The sequence below is a fragment of the Eumetopias jubatus genome, unplaced genomic scaffold, assembly GCF_037043125.1.
Source record: "Eumetopias jubatus isolate StellerSeaLion01/CBP00866 unplaced genomic scaffold, mEumJub1_p1.0 scaffold_4, whole genome shotgun sequence".
Classification (NCBI taxonomy): Eukaryota; Metazoa; Chordata; class Mammalia; order Carnivora; family Otariidae; genus Eumetopias; species Eumetopias jubatus.
In genome coordinates this window covers 123351744-123374169 of record NW_028274810.1, presented here as the reverse complement: position 1 = coordinate 123374169, position 22426 = coordinate 123351744, and the positions used below count along the sequence as shown (strand labels likewise).

Below are 22426 nucleotides of genomic sequence, written 5' to 3'. Positions count from 1 at the left end.
AAACCATTGGTCATTGACTCAGTGTGACCTTGGACCAGATGCTTAACTACTGTTAGCTGCCCATTCCTCACATCTTTAAAATTGGGATAATGATACTTTGAACCACCCCCATGAAAGGTGCTCTACGAGTCCAGTGTTTGTGAATAACAATAATCAGTGTCCTCTTACCCTCCCAGGAGTGTGACTTGTGTTTAAATTGAGCAGTGCTTCAAAAGATTGCCTATGAAATGATGTCCTCAATATTCATGTTGTATCTGATACATTTCCTTCACAGCGCTTAGCACAGTTGGTGATAGTGTATTTGACTGTTAGGATAATGCTGGTTCCCTCCACTAGACCCTAAACCCCATGAGAACAGCAGGGTGCAGGTTAGTCTGCTCACTATCACATCTCCAGTGCCCAGCTTAGTGCCTGTGTGTGGTAGGCATTCAGTAAATATTTATTGAATGGACGAATGAATAAATAATGCATGTTTCCGTGACTTCCGCCAACAAATTTTAAAAAAGTAAACTCAAGAGGCAAAATCAGTAGGTTGGTCCCCCAGCATCCCCCATATGGGAATCTAATGCTATATTCTGTATAAATAAATAAGTCATTCCTGTTGATCATAATCCTGTAGTAGGAACGGTGCCATGAGAAATTTATTGGAGTAATTTTCAACAGCATGAATGTTTAGTAACAGATGCACATACATGGCAAGTTGCCTCATTCAGTTGCCATCTGTTAGACAACTGTCTATTCTAGCAGGACTAGTCCATTAGAACTAGACCAACAGCACTCTCACACATGTTTAAGTTTATTTTCAAAATTTTTCTGAAAGCCTTGAAGGAAGAGAGGTGTTTCCATGTCTGGTAGGCAGCTGCTCAATAATGGTGTATTGCAACACCTTGGCAAACTATGAAGTCCATTCGATGTGTCATAATGCTCAACAAGGAAGTATTCTCTCTTAAGTGTTTTGTCAGAAGTCAAACTAAATAATGGCACTAGGAAACTCACTCAACTACAAATAATTGGGTCCAACAGAGTTCATTACAGATTGTGCAATTGACAACAGAAACTGGCATGAGCTGAAGGCTATAATCCATGCTGGTCATCATTAGTGTGTGTGTGTGTGTGTGTGTGTGTGTGTGTGTGTGTGTGTGTGTGTGTGTGTGTGTGTGTGTGTGTGTGTGTTTTAAACAGGGCAAAGACAGTGTAGTAAACTCTGTAGGAAATCTAGCGTGTCTCCATATGTACATGCAATTAGGTTATACCCAGTGAAAGCGTAATGATTCTTGGCCTGGACATGCCTTTCAATAAAAACTTTACCAAGCTTTTTTCTATATAAAGGTGGAGACAGTGTTGGCCTATATAAATTTACCTTGTGCATGACCAGTTAGGTTGGTGGTGTGTCATAAGTGTGGGCCAACTTCCATAAATGTCTCAGTGCTTAGCATAATGCCTGGTACCCAGTGGGACTTAGCAAATATTTGTTGAATGAATGTTCTAGGACCAATCGAGGTAATTCCCTCTGGATTCTCAGCATGAAAGCAGGTCCTGTAGCCTTAGATCAAGCTGAGTGTGAATTAGAGCTTGGAGTACTTAGTGTACTGAGCAGAACACATAGCAAATTGCTTATCGCTACTGTGTGCCCATAATAAACTTCCAAAGGCTGTGTGATCTCCAAAATGTAAATCATCAGGTATGTGTTATTTTGGGAGCCAAACATGTAACAGTGGCTGTTTCAGAGAGTAAATCCATCTGAGTCTTGGTTTAGTTAACAAGAATGACTAATTTTATATTAGATTCTCACATGATTCAAAGTGTGTGAATGACTCAGCCCATTAATATCCTTAGCTCCTGTGATCTCCCCTCCCAGTGAAATGATAGCTATAAGGCAATAATGATAATTGGAGGAGGAGAAGACCTTGACTTTGCCCTCGAGCAATAAAATGAAATACTTGGAGTAATTGCATATGTATATAATACTGTTTGAAAGAAATGAGGTATGTTATAATATTTAAAATTTTATGTTAAAGCATGTTGAAAATGATACGGGTAGGGACCAAATTCTGCCTTTTGTATCAACCATAATTGCTTTTTCAAAACAATCAACTTCTTCATAGAGAAAGAGCCACTAGACGCCTAAGTTAGTTGTTGACAGCTCATTGATTGCCTTCTCCTTGCTGACACAGAGAAATGTAGCAGTCACAGGAGCATTGGGTCCCAATTCAATGGGGCTAAACATTCATGAGTGATTTTGAGCTGAAATTGAGCAGTTAGTTGGAGAGCCTATGGAACTTTGGGGTATGTGTCTGGTTTTTTTCCTATTATTGCTCCATCTTGTTGAAACAATTAATCAAACAAAGGTCTGGATATTTTAGAGTCAGTATTTTGTGCATGTCTCTGCTTTCGCTAAAGTCCCCAGTGACCCAGTCCCTGCATCCAGTGTACACTTCTCAATCCTTACGTAGCTTGACCTCTCTGTAGCATCTGACAGATCTCGAAATTCCTACCTGGACTTTTGGGGTATTTTCTTTTGTTTGTCTTCTTAATGCTTGTCCTTCTTCTTTCTAGACTCCTCTAGCTGCCCCATAAATATGGTATTCTCCACAGTTCTATCCTTGGTCCTTTTTGGTTTCTATTTAGTCTTCTTGATAATCCCTTTCATTTCCATGGTTTCTCCTAAAATCTACACAGTGATTCCTCCATGTGGATGTTTCCCTGTCAGGCTGCTGAGCTGCAGACCTATATATCCAGGCACCCCAGTGATAAGTGTGCAGTGACAGCAACAAGGACGGCTACTCATTCTCTGTGGTGGACCGCTTGGTGCTTTGTTGCTTCATTCCATCTATTTTTCTCAGCAACACTTGTGAGGCAAATACCGTTAGCATTTTCTACTTGTAAGTGAGGAAACTAAGGTTAGATACATTTACTAACTTTCCCAAAGCCATTCAGTTAGTAGCAGAGCCTCATTTTTAATCTCAGGTGTAGAGCCCAAGGTTTTGGGATCGTAAATGCTTTGGGTTAGCACATCAAAATGGAATCCTTTACTTTCTCCTCTCTCTTTTGTTATTTTTTCCATCCTCTGTCCTGCTTGAAAGGGCCATATTTCATCCCTCAAGTAGAAATCTGGGAGTTGCACTGGACCCCCAAATATTGTGAATCACAGAAGTACTTTTATTTTTATGTCTTAAAATACCTCCTTTGCATTAAATAGAAGTTCAAAGTCATCGCTTTAGGCTGATGTATTATTTGGTCTATGCATTGTTTTAAAACTAGAAAACATGTCACCAAAAAAAATCTAGATTTCTAATTTTTCTTTAAACACTTGGACTTGCTCTCTCACGTGGCCACAGTCATCTGGCGCTGTGTAGCAGCTTCCTCTCACCTGGGGCTTGTACTGTCTACTTCACCATGGTCCTCACCACTTCCTGTTGTCCTCTTTTTGGGGGTTTCCTCAGATCTTTGTCCAGCCCTGCAGGCATTTTTGACACTTGGTAAAGACTGTTGTGCTTTCCCAGCTGGTCTTCCTTCCTCTCTAGTTTTTGCCCTAGAGAATGATTTTCTCAAATGAAATCTGTTACTCGCTTTCTCTTAGTGTTTGTGATTTGTGTTTCCCCACTGGCTCCTTCTTCTTAGTCCACAAGCATGTTCAAGGCTGTATGCTAAAGATAAAAGGAAAAGAATAAAAAATTGTGAACATCCACTACCTGCCGAAGTGAAACACAAACATAATTTAATTAAGTCTTCACAACACTGAAGTGGGTGTTCCTGATTCCTAATTAAGAGGTAAGAGAAATCCAAGACTTGAAAGGATTGTCTCAAGATCCATATATAGGGTGGTTCCAGATCTGTCTGATCCCTGGGTCCATGTTCTTTTTCCTCCATTATGTCACCTTGATTTCAGGCTACTCTTATCCTCTGTGCAAATAAACGAGGCTCTTTAGCTCTCTTTCCCATGATCTACTCCCATGTCTGTCTTCCTTTACTGCCAAACTTTATTCATCTGTTAACACAGAAATCCCTTAATCTCTTCTCACATCACAGTACAGGATTATTTGGCTGCCCCAAAGTTCACTTGTCCTTTTGAGCACCTGCTGTACAACAGGAAGTGCACTAGACCCCAGACAAATAGTCCTTGCCCGAGAGAAGCTCCACAGGCTGGTAGGTTGAGACAGGTATCTAGTTGCACTGCAGTATACAGAGTACCTAGTAACGAAGTCCAGTCTCTTTTTAGACCTTATCTTACTTGAGCTCTCTTGCATCATTTTCCCAAAGGACAAGCACCTCTTTTAAGGAAATTTTCTCTTTTTCTTTCTCCTGTGGCATTCCTCACACCTGGTTTTCTTCTTTGCTTCTTTCACACTTCCTTTTGCATCTCTTTTTCTGTTCCCATCTTCTCATTTTAAATGTCTTTTCTGCTGCGTACTAGCTCCACTCCACTTTGACAGACATTCAGGATTGCACGCTTCTTTCCTCAAGAAGTGTAATTTACTTAGTTGCCCATACTAACTATTAAATATCCTGGAGTCGTCCACAATCCCTTGTCCTCCACGAAAAGACTTGGCCATTCTGCTTTAAAAATGGCATTACAGGGGCGCCTGGGTGGCTCAGTCGTTAAGCGTCAGCCGTCGGCTCATGTCGTGATCCCGGGGTCCTGGGATCGAGCCCCGCATCGGGCTCCCTGCTCAGCGGGAAGCCTGCTTCTCCCTCTCCCACTCCCCCTGCTTGTGTTCCCTCTCTCGCTGTGTCTCTCTGTCAAATAAATAAATAAATAAATAAATAAATAAATAAATAAAGGCATTACAGGGCACCTGGGTGCCTCAGTTGGTTAGGCATCTGCCTTCGGCTCAGGTCATGGTCCTGGGGTCCTGGGATCGAGCCCTGCATTGGGCTCCCTGCTCAGCAGGGAGCCTGCTTCTCCCTCTTCCTCTGCCATTCCCCCTGCTTGTGCTCTCACACGCTCTCTCTCTGTCAAATAAAATCTTAAAAAAAAAAAAAAATGGTATTACAAGTTGGTAGCACCTCTGCCATTAGTTAACGTACAGCAGTATCTTCCTTCTTCTTTCTTGTCTGAAGTGCATCTTATATGCTTTAACTTTAGCAATTATTTTTTTAAAACTTCTCATGGTATTCTTACTTTACTCCTAAAGTCTTTTAGTGTCTTTCCTGCTGCCTGTCAGATCAGGTCTCACTTTCAAAGCTATTCACCATCTGCTCCTGATCGACTTTTCTGGTTTCCTCTCCTGTTTAGCTACAGTGCTTACTAGCACATGGAAGATACTCACTGAATACTGGATGGGTAAGTGGGTGGTGCATAAAAACCTGACCTTTTCTCTCCCAAGGGCTGTATCAAATTCCCATTATGTAAGTACGGTATCTGCTAAGTTTACCTCTTGATAGTTTCCTGTCATTTTTAAATTACAGTGGTGTAAAGATGAATAATCTATGAGCTGTTTTTTTTAAAATCCTGTTTCAGGGGCACCTGGGTGGCTCAGTTGGTTAAGCATCCAACTCTTGATATCGACTCAGGTCATGATCTCAGGGTTGTGAGATTGAGCCCTGGGTCAGGCTCCCTGCCCCCAGGTGCATGCGCACTCTCTCTTACTCTCTCTGTCAAATAAATAAACGGGCACCTGGGTGGCTCAGTCGTTAAGCATCTGCCTTCAGCTCGGGTCATGATCCCCAGGGTCCTGGGATCGAGCCCTGCATTGGGCTCCCTGCTGAGCAGAGCCTGCTTCTCCCTCTCCCTCTGCCTGCTGCTTCCCCTACTTGTACACTCTCTCTCTCTCTCTCTCTCTGTCAAAATTAAAAAAAAAGAGAGAACAAGCAAATGCTTAAAAAAATAAATAAATCTTTTTTTTTAAATCCTGTTTCATAAATTTATTAACCCAGTGTATGTGCTGAATTGTTCATATGTTGAAGTCCTGATCCCCAGTACCTTAGAATATGACCATTTTGGAGATTGGTTTTTAAAGACGTAATTAAGTTAAAATGAAGTCATTGGGATGGGCCTTGATCCATTAGACTGCTGTCCTTATAAGAAAAGGGAATTCGGACACAGACACGTAGAAGGAAGACCATGTGATGACTTAAAAGGAGAAGATGGCCGTCTACAAGCCAAAGACTTCCAGTCTCCAGATCTGGAAGAAAATATATTCTGTTGTTTAAGCCTCCTAGTCTGTGATGGCTTAAGTTGTTGTGACAGCCTTAGCAAACTGATATACCCTGTGTCTTTTAATTCACTTAGGTTTTAAGTCCTGTGTCTAGGGACTTTATCCTTAGGAAAGGGATGGACTGAGGATCCAGTAAAATCTGTCCTCCAATATCAGATTTCTTGGAAGTATTTTAAATTTGTCCTTGGGAAAGTGGGCCATCCTTACCTTTTTCAGACTAGATAGCACTTATGATCAGCTACCCAAAGACTGGGTTTTTTCCTTCCCATTTTGGAATGATATATCTTATTTCTCTTGAAGATACAAACAAAGCAAGATTCCATTAAAAATATCATTAATTCCCATTTATTGCATTGATTTTAAACAGATAAGGAGTTTAATATTTTCCAGGCTCTCGTTTTAATAGCTAGAGTGCAGTAAGTTCTCTCTGCAGTGCATAGTTTTGCCAACCGCAGCATCACATTTCCAGAGAAGATACTTGCTGCGGTGAATTTATGTGCTTTCCAGCAGTTCTTTTGAGGTTCTGGCCTTGGGGGAAAAGAGTACTCTGAATCACTAAATTTGGTTTATTCAGGTTTTCCTAGTCCTATTTCAGGTTGCCATACTGTCAGCCTCAAAATGCCTGTCCTTTCTCCATCCCCTCCTCCCTCACGTTCCAGCCAGCTCCTCAGCAGTGGTGGTAATGAAGCTAGGGAAATTAAATATGTTGAGTGGGTTAGAGACTTTATTGGAAAAGAACTTTTGCATTTACTGATCATCTGCTCAGGTCTGCTCTGAGTGCCTCAGATTAAATAATAATTTCAATCCCATTAAAAACCTTGAGAAGTTTCACCTTTATACCTGCCTGTAATATCACCATTAACATCTCAGGTGGATCTGAGTCAATTTCATTTTATAAATCCAAAATGAGAGGCTATAATTCTTTTCTGAGAACTTGTAATTTATTTTCTATATCTACTCTGAACTTCATGCTACAGTCTTCAACTTGTTTCATCTTGTACCCATGGTAGAGGTGGAGGACAGCTAGTTACCATGTATAACAGCTCTTTTTCTTGAGACATGAGGCATTATTAAATTGCCTCTCTACCTTCTCTTTTCCAACCTGAGCTTTATTGGTTCTTTGGCCTTACAGGCCTTATTTTAAATTTTTAATTACATATAAGATGTGTCATTAGGGCCTTTCCGTATTTTTCACAACTCTCTTTGATGATGGATCCAGCACTAGTTGAATATCATCTGTACAGTGAGAAGACAGTCAGTTTCTACACTCAGTACTATAAATATACATTTAGGCATTTTGGTTTCATGCTTAATTTTCATTTTTGACTTAGCTAATTAAAATCTATAGCAGTTAAACAAAAGAAGATTATATAATTCTTTTTTCCATGACAAAGGGTAATTGAAACATAAACTGCAGGTAATCTTTTGACTTCATATGCATTGGTACTCAGATTCGGAGAGATTAAAAATTATATTCCATTGACTGGAACCAAAAGCAAGAATTTTCTGTATCTATTTTACAATCTTGACATTGCCTCCAACCAACTGGATTATAGTAAACAAGCCATTTAATTCTTTCTATATAATTTTATTTATTTATAAAACTGAGGAAGGTGGAGATCAAGGTTGGGTGACCTCTAAGTTGTCTTCCACTTCAGAAATTAAATTGTATACTCTACTAACGGCAGTAAGTCAGTCAGTGGGGTTTTAGTGGGTAAGTATATTTGGAGCATGTAGATAAATTCACTTGAAATTATCAAGTACATATATTGAATACAATCTACTACATGCCAGGTGCTGGCAAACACAGTGATAAATCACACATTTTTCAAAGAGTGCATTTTATTAGGGGAAAGAAACATGTAAAAATAAATGCAACTCACTGTTACAGGGGCTGTGGTAGAAGTCTAAGGCGTGCTGGGACATGAGGGAGAGTTGGGTGAATTTTGGTTGGTGGCAGGAGCATCAGGAAAAGGCCAGTGATTGAAGGAGCCAAATATGAAGGCCTGAAGAAGAGCAATCACAGTGAAATGGGGGGGGGGGGGTTGCGGGGGGAGCAGGAGCCTGATGGCAGTGGCTCAGGTTTGAGATTGAGGAAGTCGGAACAGTGGGTACAGATGATTTTTTCCAAGGAGCTGGACTATAAAGAGAAAAGAACTGAGGGGAGTGGGCAGGGGTTTGAGGAAGTTGTTTGTTGTTAAATTTGGGAGTAAAGAGCTAATTTAGAGGTTTTGTGGGGGAAAGCTTCTAGAGGGGAAGGTTTGTTCTGACAGGTGAAGAAGACGGAATTAAGAATGAGCTTGAAAGCAAGATTGAGGATAGAAGGAAAAACATAGATGGAACAGATAATGGTGATAAAGCAAACATAGCAAAGTGTGAATTGTAGCATCTAGGAGGTAGGTGAATGGCAAAATACAATTCCTTCAACTTTGCCACATGTTTGAAAGTTTTATAAATAAAATACTGGAGCAACAAAAGGAATATAGACTGAGAGTTTAGCTTTGAACAGAACAGGGGACACTTACTCTTAGTTGTGGCAGCAGATGGTGAAACTCAAGGTTAAAGCCTCAGCTTCTTCATGAAGTCCCAGCCACTATTCCCCGTTGGGGCAGAGAGCCAGAGCAGAGGGGCCCTGAGGAGAATGAAGGCTGGAACCAGGACTTGGGGAGTAGGAGAGGGGACTGAGCAGACCTGACAAAAAGGAGGAGGCCATGAGACTCAAGTTCTGGTGAAGTTGGAGGGCACAGAGTTGCGCTGGTGTGAGATTTTTCCCTAGTAAGCCCTCAGGGGATGAAAGTTAGTAGGGCACGGGGGCGAGGGTTTAAGATTAAAGTGATGAGTGGACGGGGCGAATGGCTCCCCCCCAGTGTTTACCAGCAGTCTGTTCTGGAACAAGTCTCAGCTTCGCTGGTTCTGTTGGGATTCTGTTTTCTACCTCACTGTATTTTTATTTGAATGAAATGAGATAAAAATAATGTTACAAAACAGTGTCATTGTTAACATTTAACTGAGATAATTGTATTGTCTTCCTCAGGTAAAAGAAGAACGTCCAGAAAAAATACCAGATCTAAAATTATTAGTGGAGAAGAAATTTTTGGCTTTACAGAATAAGAATTGTGATGCAGACTTTCAAAATAATGCAAAATTTGTACAGTTTAAACAACAGCTGAAAGAACTAAAGAAGCAATGTAAGTCCACATGCTTTGCTTTGGTTTGGCTTTTTGAAATTAGGGAACTGACCTGATAAACAATCCCAGAAAACTGATTTTATAAAGTTTGCCTATCTGCTTGGCTTGATCCTCTTTCTAAATTGCTTTTTATTGTTGTTGCAATTCTGTATTTTGTCTGACTTCTAGTTCAAATCCGCCTGTCCATTTCTGAAAGCCAACAGTTTCCACAAAGTGCTAAGAAAATTCCCCAGCAGCTCGACAAAGTGACACTGTATTGGCCCACTGCTGGGGAGGGGAATTGGGAAATTAAAACGGAACTATTTTATTAAAATAGCAATGGTGTTTTTCAAATTTTAAACTGCTGTGCCATGCTTTTAAAATAACCAGTTTGAATTCTAGTTTTGCTGCTTTGGAGTAGCGGTAGCAGTGTTTTTCTCAAACTAGTTTTTTTCTTCTCAAATTTGGACCAGGATCCTCTTGATCCCTTCTGTCTTTTGGTGGCATAAATTCCATGTGACTGTGATTGTGATTCCAACATAATTTTGATTTAAGAATGAGATTGGGAAAAATGATTCCGTATACAAAAAAAATTTTTGTAGACAGTATTTGACAGAAGTAGATCTTTTCTACACGGTGAAGTACGTCCGTCCTTTTCTCTTTTTTCCATGTAATCCACATAACAATTTTATGTAATTTTGATCATTTTTATATTAGCACCAGTTGTCATTCTTCTAGGCTCCCATCTCTTATTATTCCTTAAAGAATTGTATAGTGAAGCAAGTAACTTTTTTGTAAACTTCAGTTTCCCATCATCTTCATGTGCATACCCATGGAGCACTGTCATATGAGATGTAAATTTCCTTCTTGTCCTTATTTGTACTTAGTGTAAGGATTCACATTTTGAAATAAGCTTTCTTTAAAATATAAGCATTTTCTTTAAATTGATGCTGAGGTCTCAAAAAACGACTGGGGAAGCAGCTCTACTTTTGTCTATTTTACAAGTAACTTAAGTTTCACAATTTAGAATGTTTTGCAATCGTGATGAGACTTTTGCTTTTATGTGGATTTAAACAGTAAGCATTTTCTCCATGTTTTCGTCTATTTTTTGTTCTTCTTTGAACATCACAGCTACCAAAACCCTCCTAATATAAATTGCATGATCCCCCCCACATGGGTAATAATCCTCCAAACAGGTAATGTAATGATTTGTTAGTGTCTTCCTGATCTTAAAGGTGCTAGTGAATTTCAGCTTTGGTGTGGGTCAGAACAGCTAAATGTATTTCATTTTTCTGCTTGGAGCCAGTAATGACAAATTATGGCAGACTTAGCATCCAACCATAATTCTTGATTTTTTTTTTTTTAGATATTTGATAATACAGATTGAAGGATAAATATCCAAAAATATGAATTTCTTCTGCCTTTGTTATTGTTTACAAAGTTATAATTCCATAAGAGAAAGCTATAGACTTTTAGAATTATATACTCACAAGGGAACACTTTCTTACGAAGGCTATGTAATTCAACAAAATGACAAATGTAGGAATCATGGTTATTATTTCCTTAATTTTCTCTAAAATGGTCAGGGGGAAGGGGGTGAAGGTGGTTTCCCCAGGCCAGCAGTACTACGCATCATTTGGATAGACAGTTAAACTTTATGACAAAGTAAATTTACATTGAAAGAAATGCTTCCTTATATAGGGTTTCCCTATATATGGTAACACTGGAATAAAGATCACTTTCCCTTTTTGTTTCCGCTAAAACATTCTTTTAAAAAGTTTTTAAATCTCAAATGACAGAACAAGTAAAATATTAATACTCTTAAATGCTCTATAAGGCGTATATACTTTACTTGCAAAATGCAATTTTTAGTGCATTATTAGTACTGTCAAACCATCACCATGTCTAATGGATTTTATTTCTTTAGATGTAATGCTTTAGATGGGTTGCTGCTGTGAGAATGTTGATTAGCATCAGGAGCCCACAGTTTTTGCGGAGCCAAGTCGGAGGGACTAGGATTTATACAGGAGCCAGTGAATGTTTGTTTTGAGATATGCTCTGAAGGCAAGGAATTACAATAATAATTTTTTTTTTTCTTAAGATTGGAAACTACAAGCCAGGGAGAGATTCTTGCCTCTAGCTGCCTATTTTGGCAAAGTAAAGGCTGAAACAGTGTTCTGGTCTCCACATATCTTGAAGGGTTCTCTCATGAAAAGCACTACTACGCTCTCCCCAACTTCATTGACACTGACATAAATTGCATGGGATTAAATTTTGCCGAATCAGGATCTAATCACAGAAGTGCTAGGAAGCTCTTTGGTGGGGAGAGGCCAAGATGGAGACTGAAATCAGGTGGTCTGAGGAAGTGGCCTGCAAGCCGTCTCTGCCCACCCAGCCGCGGGAGTATGTTAACCCAGCTGTGGCTCGGCAGCTGGCTCTCCAGCTCTCTGGTCTCAAGATCCCTTTACATTTTTAAGGTTTACTGAGGGCCTCCAGGGAGCTTTTGTTTACATGGGTTGTAGCTCTTGACATTTATCACGTTAGAAGTCAAAACTAAGAAACTTCAAAAATATTAATCCATTTTAGAAATCAGTAGTAAACCCCCTACGTGTTACCGTAAAGAGGGTCATGAAATACAACTATGTATTTTCCAGACATAAAAATGAGTGACAAGTGTGACATTGTTTTCCAGTTTTGCAAATCTCTTCAGTTTCTGGCTTAATAGGAGGCAGCTGGATCCTCATATTTCCTTCTGCATTCAGTCTATCCTGGTGCATTGTTTTGCTTGAAGTCGACAAAGAAATGCTGGCCTCACACATAGGTAGTTGGACTTGCTGAAAGAATCTTGCAGTTTCAGACCACCCGAAGTTCTCATTTTGAGAACCACAGATTTAGGCCAGAGATCAGTAAACGATAGCCTGTGGGCTGAGCGCAGACTGTCTCCTGTTTCTCTACGGCCCGAAAGCCAGGAATGGTGTTTTTACATTTTTAAGTTGTCTGGAGAAAAGTTAAGAGAAGGATAATATTTTGTGATGTGTGAAAACTCTGTAAAATTCAGATTTCAGAATAAAGTTTGACTGGAATGTGGACACACTCACTCGTCCCCACGTTTGCGCGCGCGCTTTACGCTGCAATGGCAGAGTTGAGTACTTATATCAGAGCCCATCTGGCAAAGAGAGCTTTTAATGTTCGTTATCTGGCTCTTTACAGAAAAAAGTGTACTGACCTTTGGCCTAAACCATAATCAGAAACAAGGACAGTTTGGGGGGGTTTTGTGTTTGTTTTTTTTTAACTTTAGATTTTTCCGTAAATAGTATACATTTGTCTTAGGTACATTCGGAACACTTGGAGTGACTGCTATTTATGAATCATTGCATTTGGTGCTCCGAGATAAATAAAAGGCAGCGTCCCTCTGCTTGGTAAAGACAGTAGACACATACATGAAATAATGTGAGAACCATTAATAACAACAAATCAAAAGCAAAGAAAAATGCAAGAAACAGCTGTTATACAACATACGAGAGAGTCAGAATGGGAAAATGCAGATTTTTTTCGTGACCAATATTGCCAGTCAATGGATAGGGTAGGGTCTGTTTGGAGCTATATGTTCAGAAAGATTCAGAGGCTGGGTTCAGGCCCAGCAGGAGAGTGTGCTGAAGGGTTACGGTGGGAAGGAGGAGCGATACTACCAATATCTGGTATTTGCTGTCCCTAGAATACGAACATAACAGGTGTGCTGTACTCATTGTTTTTTAAGATTTTATTTATTTATTTGACAGAGAGAGACAGTGAGAGCAGGAACACAAGCAGTGGGAGTGGGAGAGGGAGAAGCAGGCTCCCCGCTGAGCAGGGAGCCCGATGCGGGGCTCGATCCCGGGACCCTGGGATCATGCCCCGAGCCGAAGGCAGACGCTTAATGACCGAGCCACCCAGGCGCCCTGCTGTCCTCATTTTTTAAAGATATGATTACTCAAAAGGTAACATACTTAAGTTGCACACAATAATTTTTTTAGTTGTTGTTTATGTCTTTGGATATTACCAGGCATTAGATAACAACTTCTTTGGGCAGTTTACTGACCCCTGGTCTAAACCACAATCAGAAACGAGGGCAGGTTTTTGGTTTGGGTTGTTTTTCCTTTTTGCTTTTGTTTTTTAACTTTAGATTTTTCTATAAATACCACCCTTGGGGACCCACTGTGCTGTATGTTAGAGATATGTCTGTCCCAGCTTTCCAAAATTATTACCAAGATCAAATGAAACAGTGGGTCCTCGAAAACTCTGAAAGCTTGTTTTAGATTTCCGTTGTTACTGAGAAAGGGCCTGTAGAGCGTAGTGGAAAGAGTATGAGCTTAGCAGCCAGAAGACATGGTGTGAGTCACTGAGTGTGTAGCCTAGTTTGCCTGCCGATGCCCATTTTTCTTAGTTGTAATTCTCGGAGGCATACAAATCAAGATTGATTGAAGATAATTTTTACACTTGGTGGTGGTGATGATAACTGAGTTAGGGAACAATTCCAAAGAAAAGGATTCCATTTCCCTAAATGGGAATCATGCTCTTAACCAACCCAAGTTGTGAAACCAACAAGATGATTTGGTTTAAGGCAGACATAATAACCATACTTTCTTGGATAAAGTGATTTTAATTTATCTAAACAATATGTTCAGGTAATTTCTCTCTTCCTTGACTATTTAACTGTCTTCGCTATTCCAACTTAGGTTTCCTGCACTTTAGCATCAGGACAACTTAATTAAAATGTGCAGATAGCTCTGTATGGACACTTTCTCGAGTCATCAGGCAGCCTTTCTGCCATCCTTTATTCATTCACCTATTACACAATTAGCAGGCATGAGAAGTTTTAGTGCAGGTCAGCAAGGCAGAAATTGAGGACATTAGATGTTAATTGGACATTTAGAAACCTTTGAAATATAAGGGCTTCACTTTGTGATAAAAAATGGAATTGATTGAATCTCTGAGCTTTAGTATTAAAATAACCTAGTATGAAATGTAATTCTTTTGGTACATTTAAATGCTTAGAGTAAAGGTGAGCATTTTTTTACTGCAAACTTGCTCATCTGAAGACATTCACCGAAAGTTTAGACAGTGTATTTGGGTCACGATGGAGATAGGTAGGATATAAGACGTGGAGGTAATTGAATCCACAAGGGAACTCAGAAATCGTTTCCAGTCATGGTGACATTTTGTACCGCGGTTTTGTAATTATCTGGACTCACAAATCAACTCTGTACCTTCACTTTAAGCACACTTCATTTCAATATCAAAACTGATAGACTAGGGAGTGGCCATTCACTTCCCAGAAGGATTTCCTCAGGCCATTAAATAGGGAGCTCCTTGGGAACAGTAGAATGCCTTCACTTAACTATTTCTGGTGGGTTGCTTTCCCTTTCCTTCAACATCCATTCAAAACCACAGTGCGGTTCCACGAGGGTAGGGACTTTGATGTTTTGTTCACTGCTCTAGTCCTTGAACTCCAGCCTGATGTCTAGGCACAGAGTATCTACAGCGCAGGTCCTTGATGATCACAAGAATCTTCAGGAGAGCTGTCATGTACTTGAGAGCTTATCGCCTGTCTAAAGGAGACACCTGCCACCCATGCCTGTCTGTTGTTGCTGTGAATAGGTGTGGACCCACTGTGGCCAGACAGATCTTCAGGTCCTTTGGGGAAACCCTTAATCTAGCTGATTATTTTTCCATTACTGGATTTTTAAAACACTGTGCAAACAAAACTGTCAGTTTGTGACCTTTGGTTTTACTTTCTCATAATACAATTTTTCTCAGTGCCTTTTTAGGCACTTGATGAGGAACATCAGCATTAATTTGGCCAATTAACAGTAGACTGTGATTTCTTCAGAGAAGGGGGTGGTCTTGTTTTCAAGATAACTCCAGACTAAGGCCAGGTTGTGCATTTCACATCATTTGGGAGTGTGTTCTATTGCAAAGCCAATAGGGATTTTGTGGTGAGGGGCTGAGTGTGGGAGCGCCTCACCCAGATGCAGGAGAGCAACAGGGTTATAGAGAAGACTAACACCTTCGAAGGTTGGTGGAGGGCATGTGTGAGTGTTGAAACCTGAAAGGAAAGAGATGAGGAAGAAGCAAAGGTGGTGCCAAGAGGGAAACTCTTTGGCTGTGCCTAGAAATACGTTGAGTGCATTTCAGCTAGGCAAAGTGTTGACCAACCTGACTTAATCCTGATACTCTTCAACACATAAATCTCTTTGTCATATGATATAACTGTCTATCCAAACAATGTGCGTTGCTGGCCTGCAATTAACCAAAAACCCAGGACCCTTCAAGGCAGTAATGGTTTCATAGTCATCCCTTATTCCCTTTTGTTCCTCACATAATCAGAGTTTGGTTAATATTTATAGAAGAGAATTATTCAACTAGAAAAAGAGGGTCAGAACCTAGTTAGGGCGTTCTCATGATAAAACTCAAACATTATCAGTAAAGGAGAGAAGAAGAAGAAAATTAGCATTCATAGGGTTAAGATCGAAAATCAGCAAAGGTTAGCAATTTATATTCTTTGAAAACCTTTCAGTTGCTCAGAAATTCAATATAAGGGATTTTGTGTGTGTAACGCTTTACATGTTGGTGCAAATGATTGGTATATATAGTAATATACAGTTTTCAGTGGTACAGTAGCATCATGCTTAGGAAGTAAGTAGGGCTCACTTTAAGTGTGACTGCTTAGAACATTAAAGCATTTAATAAAAACTTAAGTTTGGTGGCTCTTCTGCAGACAGTTTTATCATCTCTGTGGCCCTCAGTTGAATTTTCATGTTTTCCTTGATGATGATCAAGCCATCAGCATTTATTTGCTGGATGAGCATTATTGGGAAATGCTAAAAATCATAAGTTTCACAACAGAGATTGACTCTTTCAGGCTGGATTACGTCCCTGGCCTGAGGGTGTATGCTCATTGAGTGAGATTTCTGTCCTATGCAGATTTTTTATTCCTGTGTGTCTGCCTCCCTCCTTCTTCCTCTTCTTTGAGTCAGTATATCTGACTCTTTTCTGTGTGTCTCTCCTTCTGCTTTCTTTGTGTTTCCCACCCATTTGGCCTCTCTTTCCTGTACATCCTTAACTCGCCTCAGTGAAGCTAAATGGTACCATTCCCATCTTCATGATGAAGCAGCTTCAGAGAGGGTAAGTGACATGCCCGAGGTTACAAAGCCAGAAAACTGTGGAACTGGAGGGCAGGAGATGCCAGGGATAAGAAGAGAGCATTAGAGACAGGTGCAGCTATCCCATCTCTTCGAGTTCATAAAGTTCAAAAATTCCCAGGAATTTTTACATTTTAAGGCAGATTTGCGGTACCAAATAAATAACTGAGTAAGTGAAGAAGAAAAAAAAAGAAAAAAGGTTAATTCAAATTAGATCGATTCTGTTGTGGTGTTTTAATCAGGGCATTAAGCTATCAGGGAGCTGTTTGGCAGTGAGAAATGCCCTTTATATGGAGCAATAAATACGCCATCTGCTCTGCCTTCACCTTAGATTTGCCCTAGTCCCTTAGGGAAATAGTAAAAGTGATAGCCCGGCTTCATATAGTGCCTAGAATATATGATACTTAATGAATGCTTGTTGAATTAATGCATGACTACAAGCATTGTTTGAGTGCCTACCTGTGCATAGGGTATGGTGCCTACATACTTTATGTACATTACTGTTTATTTCTCACAACCCTATAAGATAACTATACCCATTTTTTGTAGATTAGAAAATATGCAGATAGAGGTGATATAACTTCCCTAAGCTCATAAATGCTGAAATCCAGACCCAGGTTTGGGTGGCATCAGAGCTCATGTTCTTTTCCTTGCATACCACACCAGCTCTTTAAAACACACCTATTTGTCTTCTTTTCTCTCAACTCAAGCATTTCATTCATCTCCTGAAGACTTGATTTCTCAATAAGACTCTTGAGTAGTGAACAGTGTTTGAATCTCCCAGGTCATAGATCTGCATTGATGTACTCTGATGACACGGAGGGAATCTGCTTCATCCAGCTGAGAGTGAATCTCTTGCTTGGTCATTTCTGTGTAGAGGGCAGAGAGGAGGAATCATACCAGACATTATATAGTAGTTTATTTATGTGTGCTTCATATTGCCTTCAAAGTGTCCCCTAGAGAAACATGTACTTGAAACGAGACTCACAGAAGGTAAGTGGTTTACTTGAGCTCACAAAGTATGTTACAGATTGAGACTCAAAACTGGGTCCCACTTTGCCAGATCCATGGTTTTGGCAATACAGTCAGGAAACAGTGACTAAGAATGCCATTTCCTGTGTGAATAGTTGCTATGTTATGGCAAAGAAGAGTAGGGTATTTATTGTACTTACAAGTTTAGAACAAATTCCATGAAATTAATTCAAGCATAACAACGGTAATCCCATGCCCGTACAATATCTCTCCTAATCTTCACGACATCCACGTGTGAGAACAGAATGCATGAAAAACGCAGGCTCTGTTTTTACCAGGCTGAATCCTGGAGGTGACATATTTACCCAGTGTCTCACAGTCAGGAGGTCACAAGGCTAACAGATATATTCCCGAGGAAAAGGGAAGCTTTAGGATGAGAGATGGCTATAATTAAAGTTATTAGGAGGGAAAGGTTCAGTTATCAAGGGTGAAATGAGTCAGCAGCAAGTTTAAACACAAACTGTGAGCCATGGGTGTTTCTCTCCTGGTGGCTTATTTTGAGAGAGTGTGATGCCATCCGTGCTCAGAAAGCAATCTGAACCTAGGGTAGGAAAATCAAATCACGTGTCCTGGGGACGACGTACATCATACTTAAGAAAATAACTGTCTTGTCAAGTTATTCCTGAGGTTGCAATGATTTCAGTTTTATAATAGTAAGATGTATATAATGGGCTGCCCCTTGTAGTCAACACCCGCCCCCACCATTTTTAGACCCTGGCAGTGACGGTTTTGTGTTTTTATTTTTTTCTCTGTATAGTTTTAACTTTTCCAGAATGTTGCATACATGGAATCATACAGTGTGTAGCTATTCAAGTGGCTTCTTTCACTGAGCAGAATACATTTGAGATTCATCCATAGTGTTGTTAATATCCGTGGTTTGTTGCATTGTGTATTGTGAGTAGTATTCCACTGTATGGAATACTGTATGGAAGTGAGTAGTATTCCACTGTATGGAATCATAGTTTATCCATTCACCAGCTGAAGGACATTTCAGTTGTTTCCAGCTGGGGCCATTATAAATCAAGCTGTTATAGACATTCGTGGACACATTTTAATGTGAATACAGGTTTTCATTTCTCTTGGATGAATGGGATTGCCAGCTAGTATGGTAAGTAAATGTTTAACTTACGAGAAATTGACAGACTCTTTTCTAATATGGTGTATGGTCCTGTATTCCCATCAGCAATGTGTTGATAGTTGTAGTTGCTGAGCATCCTCACCAGCACTTGGGTTATTTTGGTTTTGTTTTTAATTTTAGCCATTCTACTAAGTATGTGGTGGTATCTCATTGTGGATTTAATTTATGTTTTTCTAATGATGAGTGATTTGAGCATGAAGTTCCTTTTATATGTAAATTTTTCATATTTTTTCATATTTGTCTGTTCATGTATCTCTTACGTTTATTCTTTAATTTAAGAAACATTGTAGTTGGTGCTCAGCGGTCATTCTCCTGGTGTGCTCCCCACCCCTGCATCAAGGTCCCTTGGAAATTTATTAAAAATGCATATTTTCAAGCACCACTCCAGTCCTAGGGAGTCTGAATCTCTGGAGGTGGGACCCTCTACGTCTCCTGTATACCAGAGTTTGAGAACCATTGGCTTACAGGAGTGGCACTCACCTATCACTGGGTTTCATATCAAATGTGAAGTTTAAAAATAAAATCAGAGTTCTGTCCCCACCCTCAAAGATTTAGATTTAGTTGGTGTCTGGTGGGGCTCTCTAGGCATTTCTTTTTAAGTTCTCCAGGTAATGCTAAAGTACAGTCAGGGTTGAAAATAACTCATCTGTTAAAAGTTGTTTAGCCAGGCACTCTAGTGGATACAAAGTTGGCTTATAATTCCAGATCTCATGCAGCTTATTACCTACAAGGGAAGAGCCATATGTGTACAGCATCGTTAGAGGCATCTACCTATAGGTTACTCAGTAATTACCTAACGAATTAGATTGCACTTGGTCTCCTGGGTTTGAATATAAATTAACTTTATTCTTCTCTGAGAGCCTCAGTTTTATATTCCGTGTTATACTTCATTTTCATTCGTTCAGCAAGTGTTTATTGAGTATGCTGGGCATACCTCAGTGAACAAAGTATAGAAGTCCCTGTGCTCATGGAGTTTACAATCTAATCTTTGGCACCTAGCTATCATCTGCTTATATTCTTAATACTCATATTCTTTTTTTTTTTTTTAAGATTTTACTTATTCATTTGAGACACAGAGATACAGAGAGAGAAAGCATGAGCAGGGAGAGAGGCAGAGGGGGAAGCAGGCTCCGTGCTGAGCCAGGAGCCTGATGTGGGGCTCGATCCCATGACCCTGGGATCATGACCTGAGCCGAAGGCAGACGCTTAACCATCTGAGCCACCCAGGCGCCCCAATACTCATATTCTTAATAGCTCTGAAATTCATGTGCATAATTGATAGCCTTAATAATGATCCTATTTGTGTATTTGTTATATTTAAGTACTGTCCTTGTATTTGTTAAAATTTATATTTAGTCATGATATCCTGTGTTCTTAATAACTTTTGAACTCATTTATCCCATCACCTAGGTATGTTAATAACAGTGTTAAGGGTAAAAACTGTTCAACCCATGGAAAGATCCTAGAATTTAGAATCAAAATATTAATTCAGATTCTTGCACAACCAAGTAATAGTTTGTGTTTTTGATCAAATCAGTGGAGTTGTACTTTTCTGTAAAGTATGGGTAATGTAATAGTAATAATGCTTCCTAGCCCACAGAGTTGTGTAAGGATGAAATCGTATTTTAAAATGAAAAGTGAAAGTGATTTTTAAACTGCAAAATACTCCCCATACATTAGTTACCTGATCTTTTTTAGCTTGCTTAAAGGCATTTACTTCAATAATTTTTAATTTTAAAAGGATATATACATTTTATGTTATTAGGAATTGGCATAAAATCTCAAGTGCAAGGGCACAAGCTCAGAGTGTTTTAGTCATTTCGTTAAAGTGTTAAGAGATTAAGTGAAGGATAAAATTGCTAGACTATCAAGTAGTTAAGTAGTATTCATTGACAAGGGTGTGAACAAAAAACATGTTGATAAGGAAACAAATCACTTTTCGGTACAATATTGGTTTTGGCAACCTTTTCTTGATAGGGAAGCGAGAAGGAAGTGTCAGGAACAGCACCATTCCCTACATAACGAACCATCCTGTGTCTGATGAAATATATTCATCGTGAGCAAATATAATGGAGCATATGTTATGGACCTGCAGCTATCCCTATGTGCTGCATGGGCCTTTAAAATATTAGGGATTCTCTTATATATACACTAGATTTCACTGGAGAAAATTAGCTCCGCTTTTTGAGCCAACCTAGCTTTTCTACTTTTTTAATAAATCACCCGATGACTTATTTCAAATTGCATTTTTTTAGTAAACAGTTACCTCCTACATGCGGAGCACTTTGGTAGGTTCAAGGAACAAAGGCAAATAATTATGTCCTGGGAGTGAGGAAAAGGGTACTGGTCACCAGCGATTGCAGGGTCCTAGAGCTTTGACATGAGAACTTTGGAAAAGAAACGAGACAGTGAGGTTGACGCGTGATGAAAAGTGTTGAGTAGAGTTTTCCCAAAATAAATGCAGTCAGTTTATTTTTTTTAATAAAATAATAAAGATCCCAGGGTTGGGTGAATTCATCAATTTTCTTTACTGTGGGATTCCTTGGTCTTTATTATGCAGTTTGGTTAGGATGTCGGTTCGGTGAGAGAAGGCCCTTGTCTGCCTTGATCGATACTGTCTGCAGTGCCGTGAATAGCAGCTGGCTGGCTCCAGTGCTTCCTGTGGATTTGGGGAATGAATGGAGGACTACAAAAGGGAGTTAAAACCTAGTTCATGGAACCTTTTTTTTTTTTTTTCTCCAGGGGAGAAATGTTCTGTAGCAAATACTCTGACACACACTAGTCCTTGGAATGAGAGGATGGGATGAGGTGTAGTGTCCCTTTTCACCAAGATTGCTCTAGCACACCTGGGTGACAGCCATGCTCTAGGTCCAAAGTGTGGCTGCCAATTGGCAGGAGGTGTTCCAGACTTTCTGGCAACTTTCCTCGCCCACTTTGGCCGTTGGGTGCTTACTGGTGGAAAGTACTTTCTTTCTCTTTCCTTGGGGGGAGGGGAGTCCTATTCTTTGACTTCGCTTCAGTTGCATAAAGCAAGAAACTTCCAAGTTAGACTCAAGAGGTTTTCCTTCCTTCTCCGACCATCAGCCTCAGCAGCCTCCTTCTCTTGCTACCTGCTAGCATCTACTTTCCTCCTCACACATTCGTAAGTTGACAGTGCTTCTTACATTGGATAATGTAGAGCAAAGAAAATAGAGGAGTAGTTTCTTTAGGTATATTTTCTTTCTGCTTCAGAGCACAGTGGTTTTGTTTTACGATTACCAAAAGCAGAAAATTCCTTCTACAGAGAGAGCAATAGGAATTATCGGCCAGTTAACAAGATATGCTGTCTAGTCCCATTCCTAAAAACCTCTACCAACCTTCTCTCCACTTCTTTCTGCCCTCACTGCTACTGCTACTCTATTTCCAATTTCACTCAGCCTCCCACGTTCTCCCTGCTCCAGACTCGCCTCCCTCCAGTTTCTGCCAGAGTGATGGATCATTCTAAGATAGGGGTCATGGTTGTTTGCCACGTGCTCTTTCAGAGACTCCCCTAGCCTTCCAGAATAAAAAGACCCTTCTGGCACCAGGTTTCTGTTCACTTTCTCACCACTCTGCTCTCTAGCCTTTGATCGGGATGGACACTTGCAGTTTCCAGAGGGTATTGTGTTCTCTTTCCACCTGTGGGCTTTCACACTTGTTGATCTCTTTGTGGAATATTCTGCTTTCTCTGCTTTCTCTCTGTCAGCCGGCCGGCCTGTCTGTCTGTCTGTC

The 22426-nt window shown here is 40.0% G+C and overlaps 1 protein-coding gene across 1 annotated transcript in view; it reads left to right on the top strand.

The window, feature by feature from the left end:
• The window catches only part of NSMCE2 (NSE2 SUMO ligase component of SMC5/6 complex), a 209748-nt gene that overhangs the window by 57028 nt on the left and 130294 nt on the right, over positions 1-22426 (top strand). Inside the window, exon 4 of the mRNA XM_028105585.2 lies at positions 9193-9346. Coding sequence (XP_027961386.1) covers positions 9193-9346 — 154 coding nt within the window. The remainder of the gene's footprint in view (positions 1-9192; positions 9347-22426) is intronic.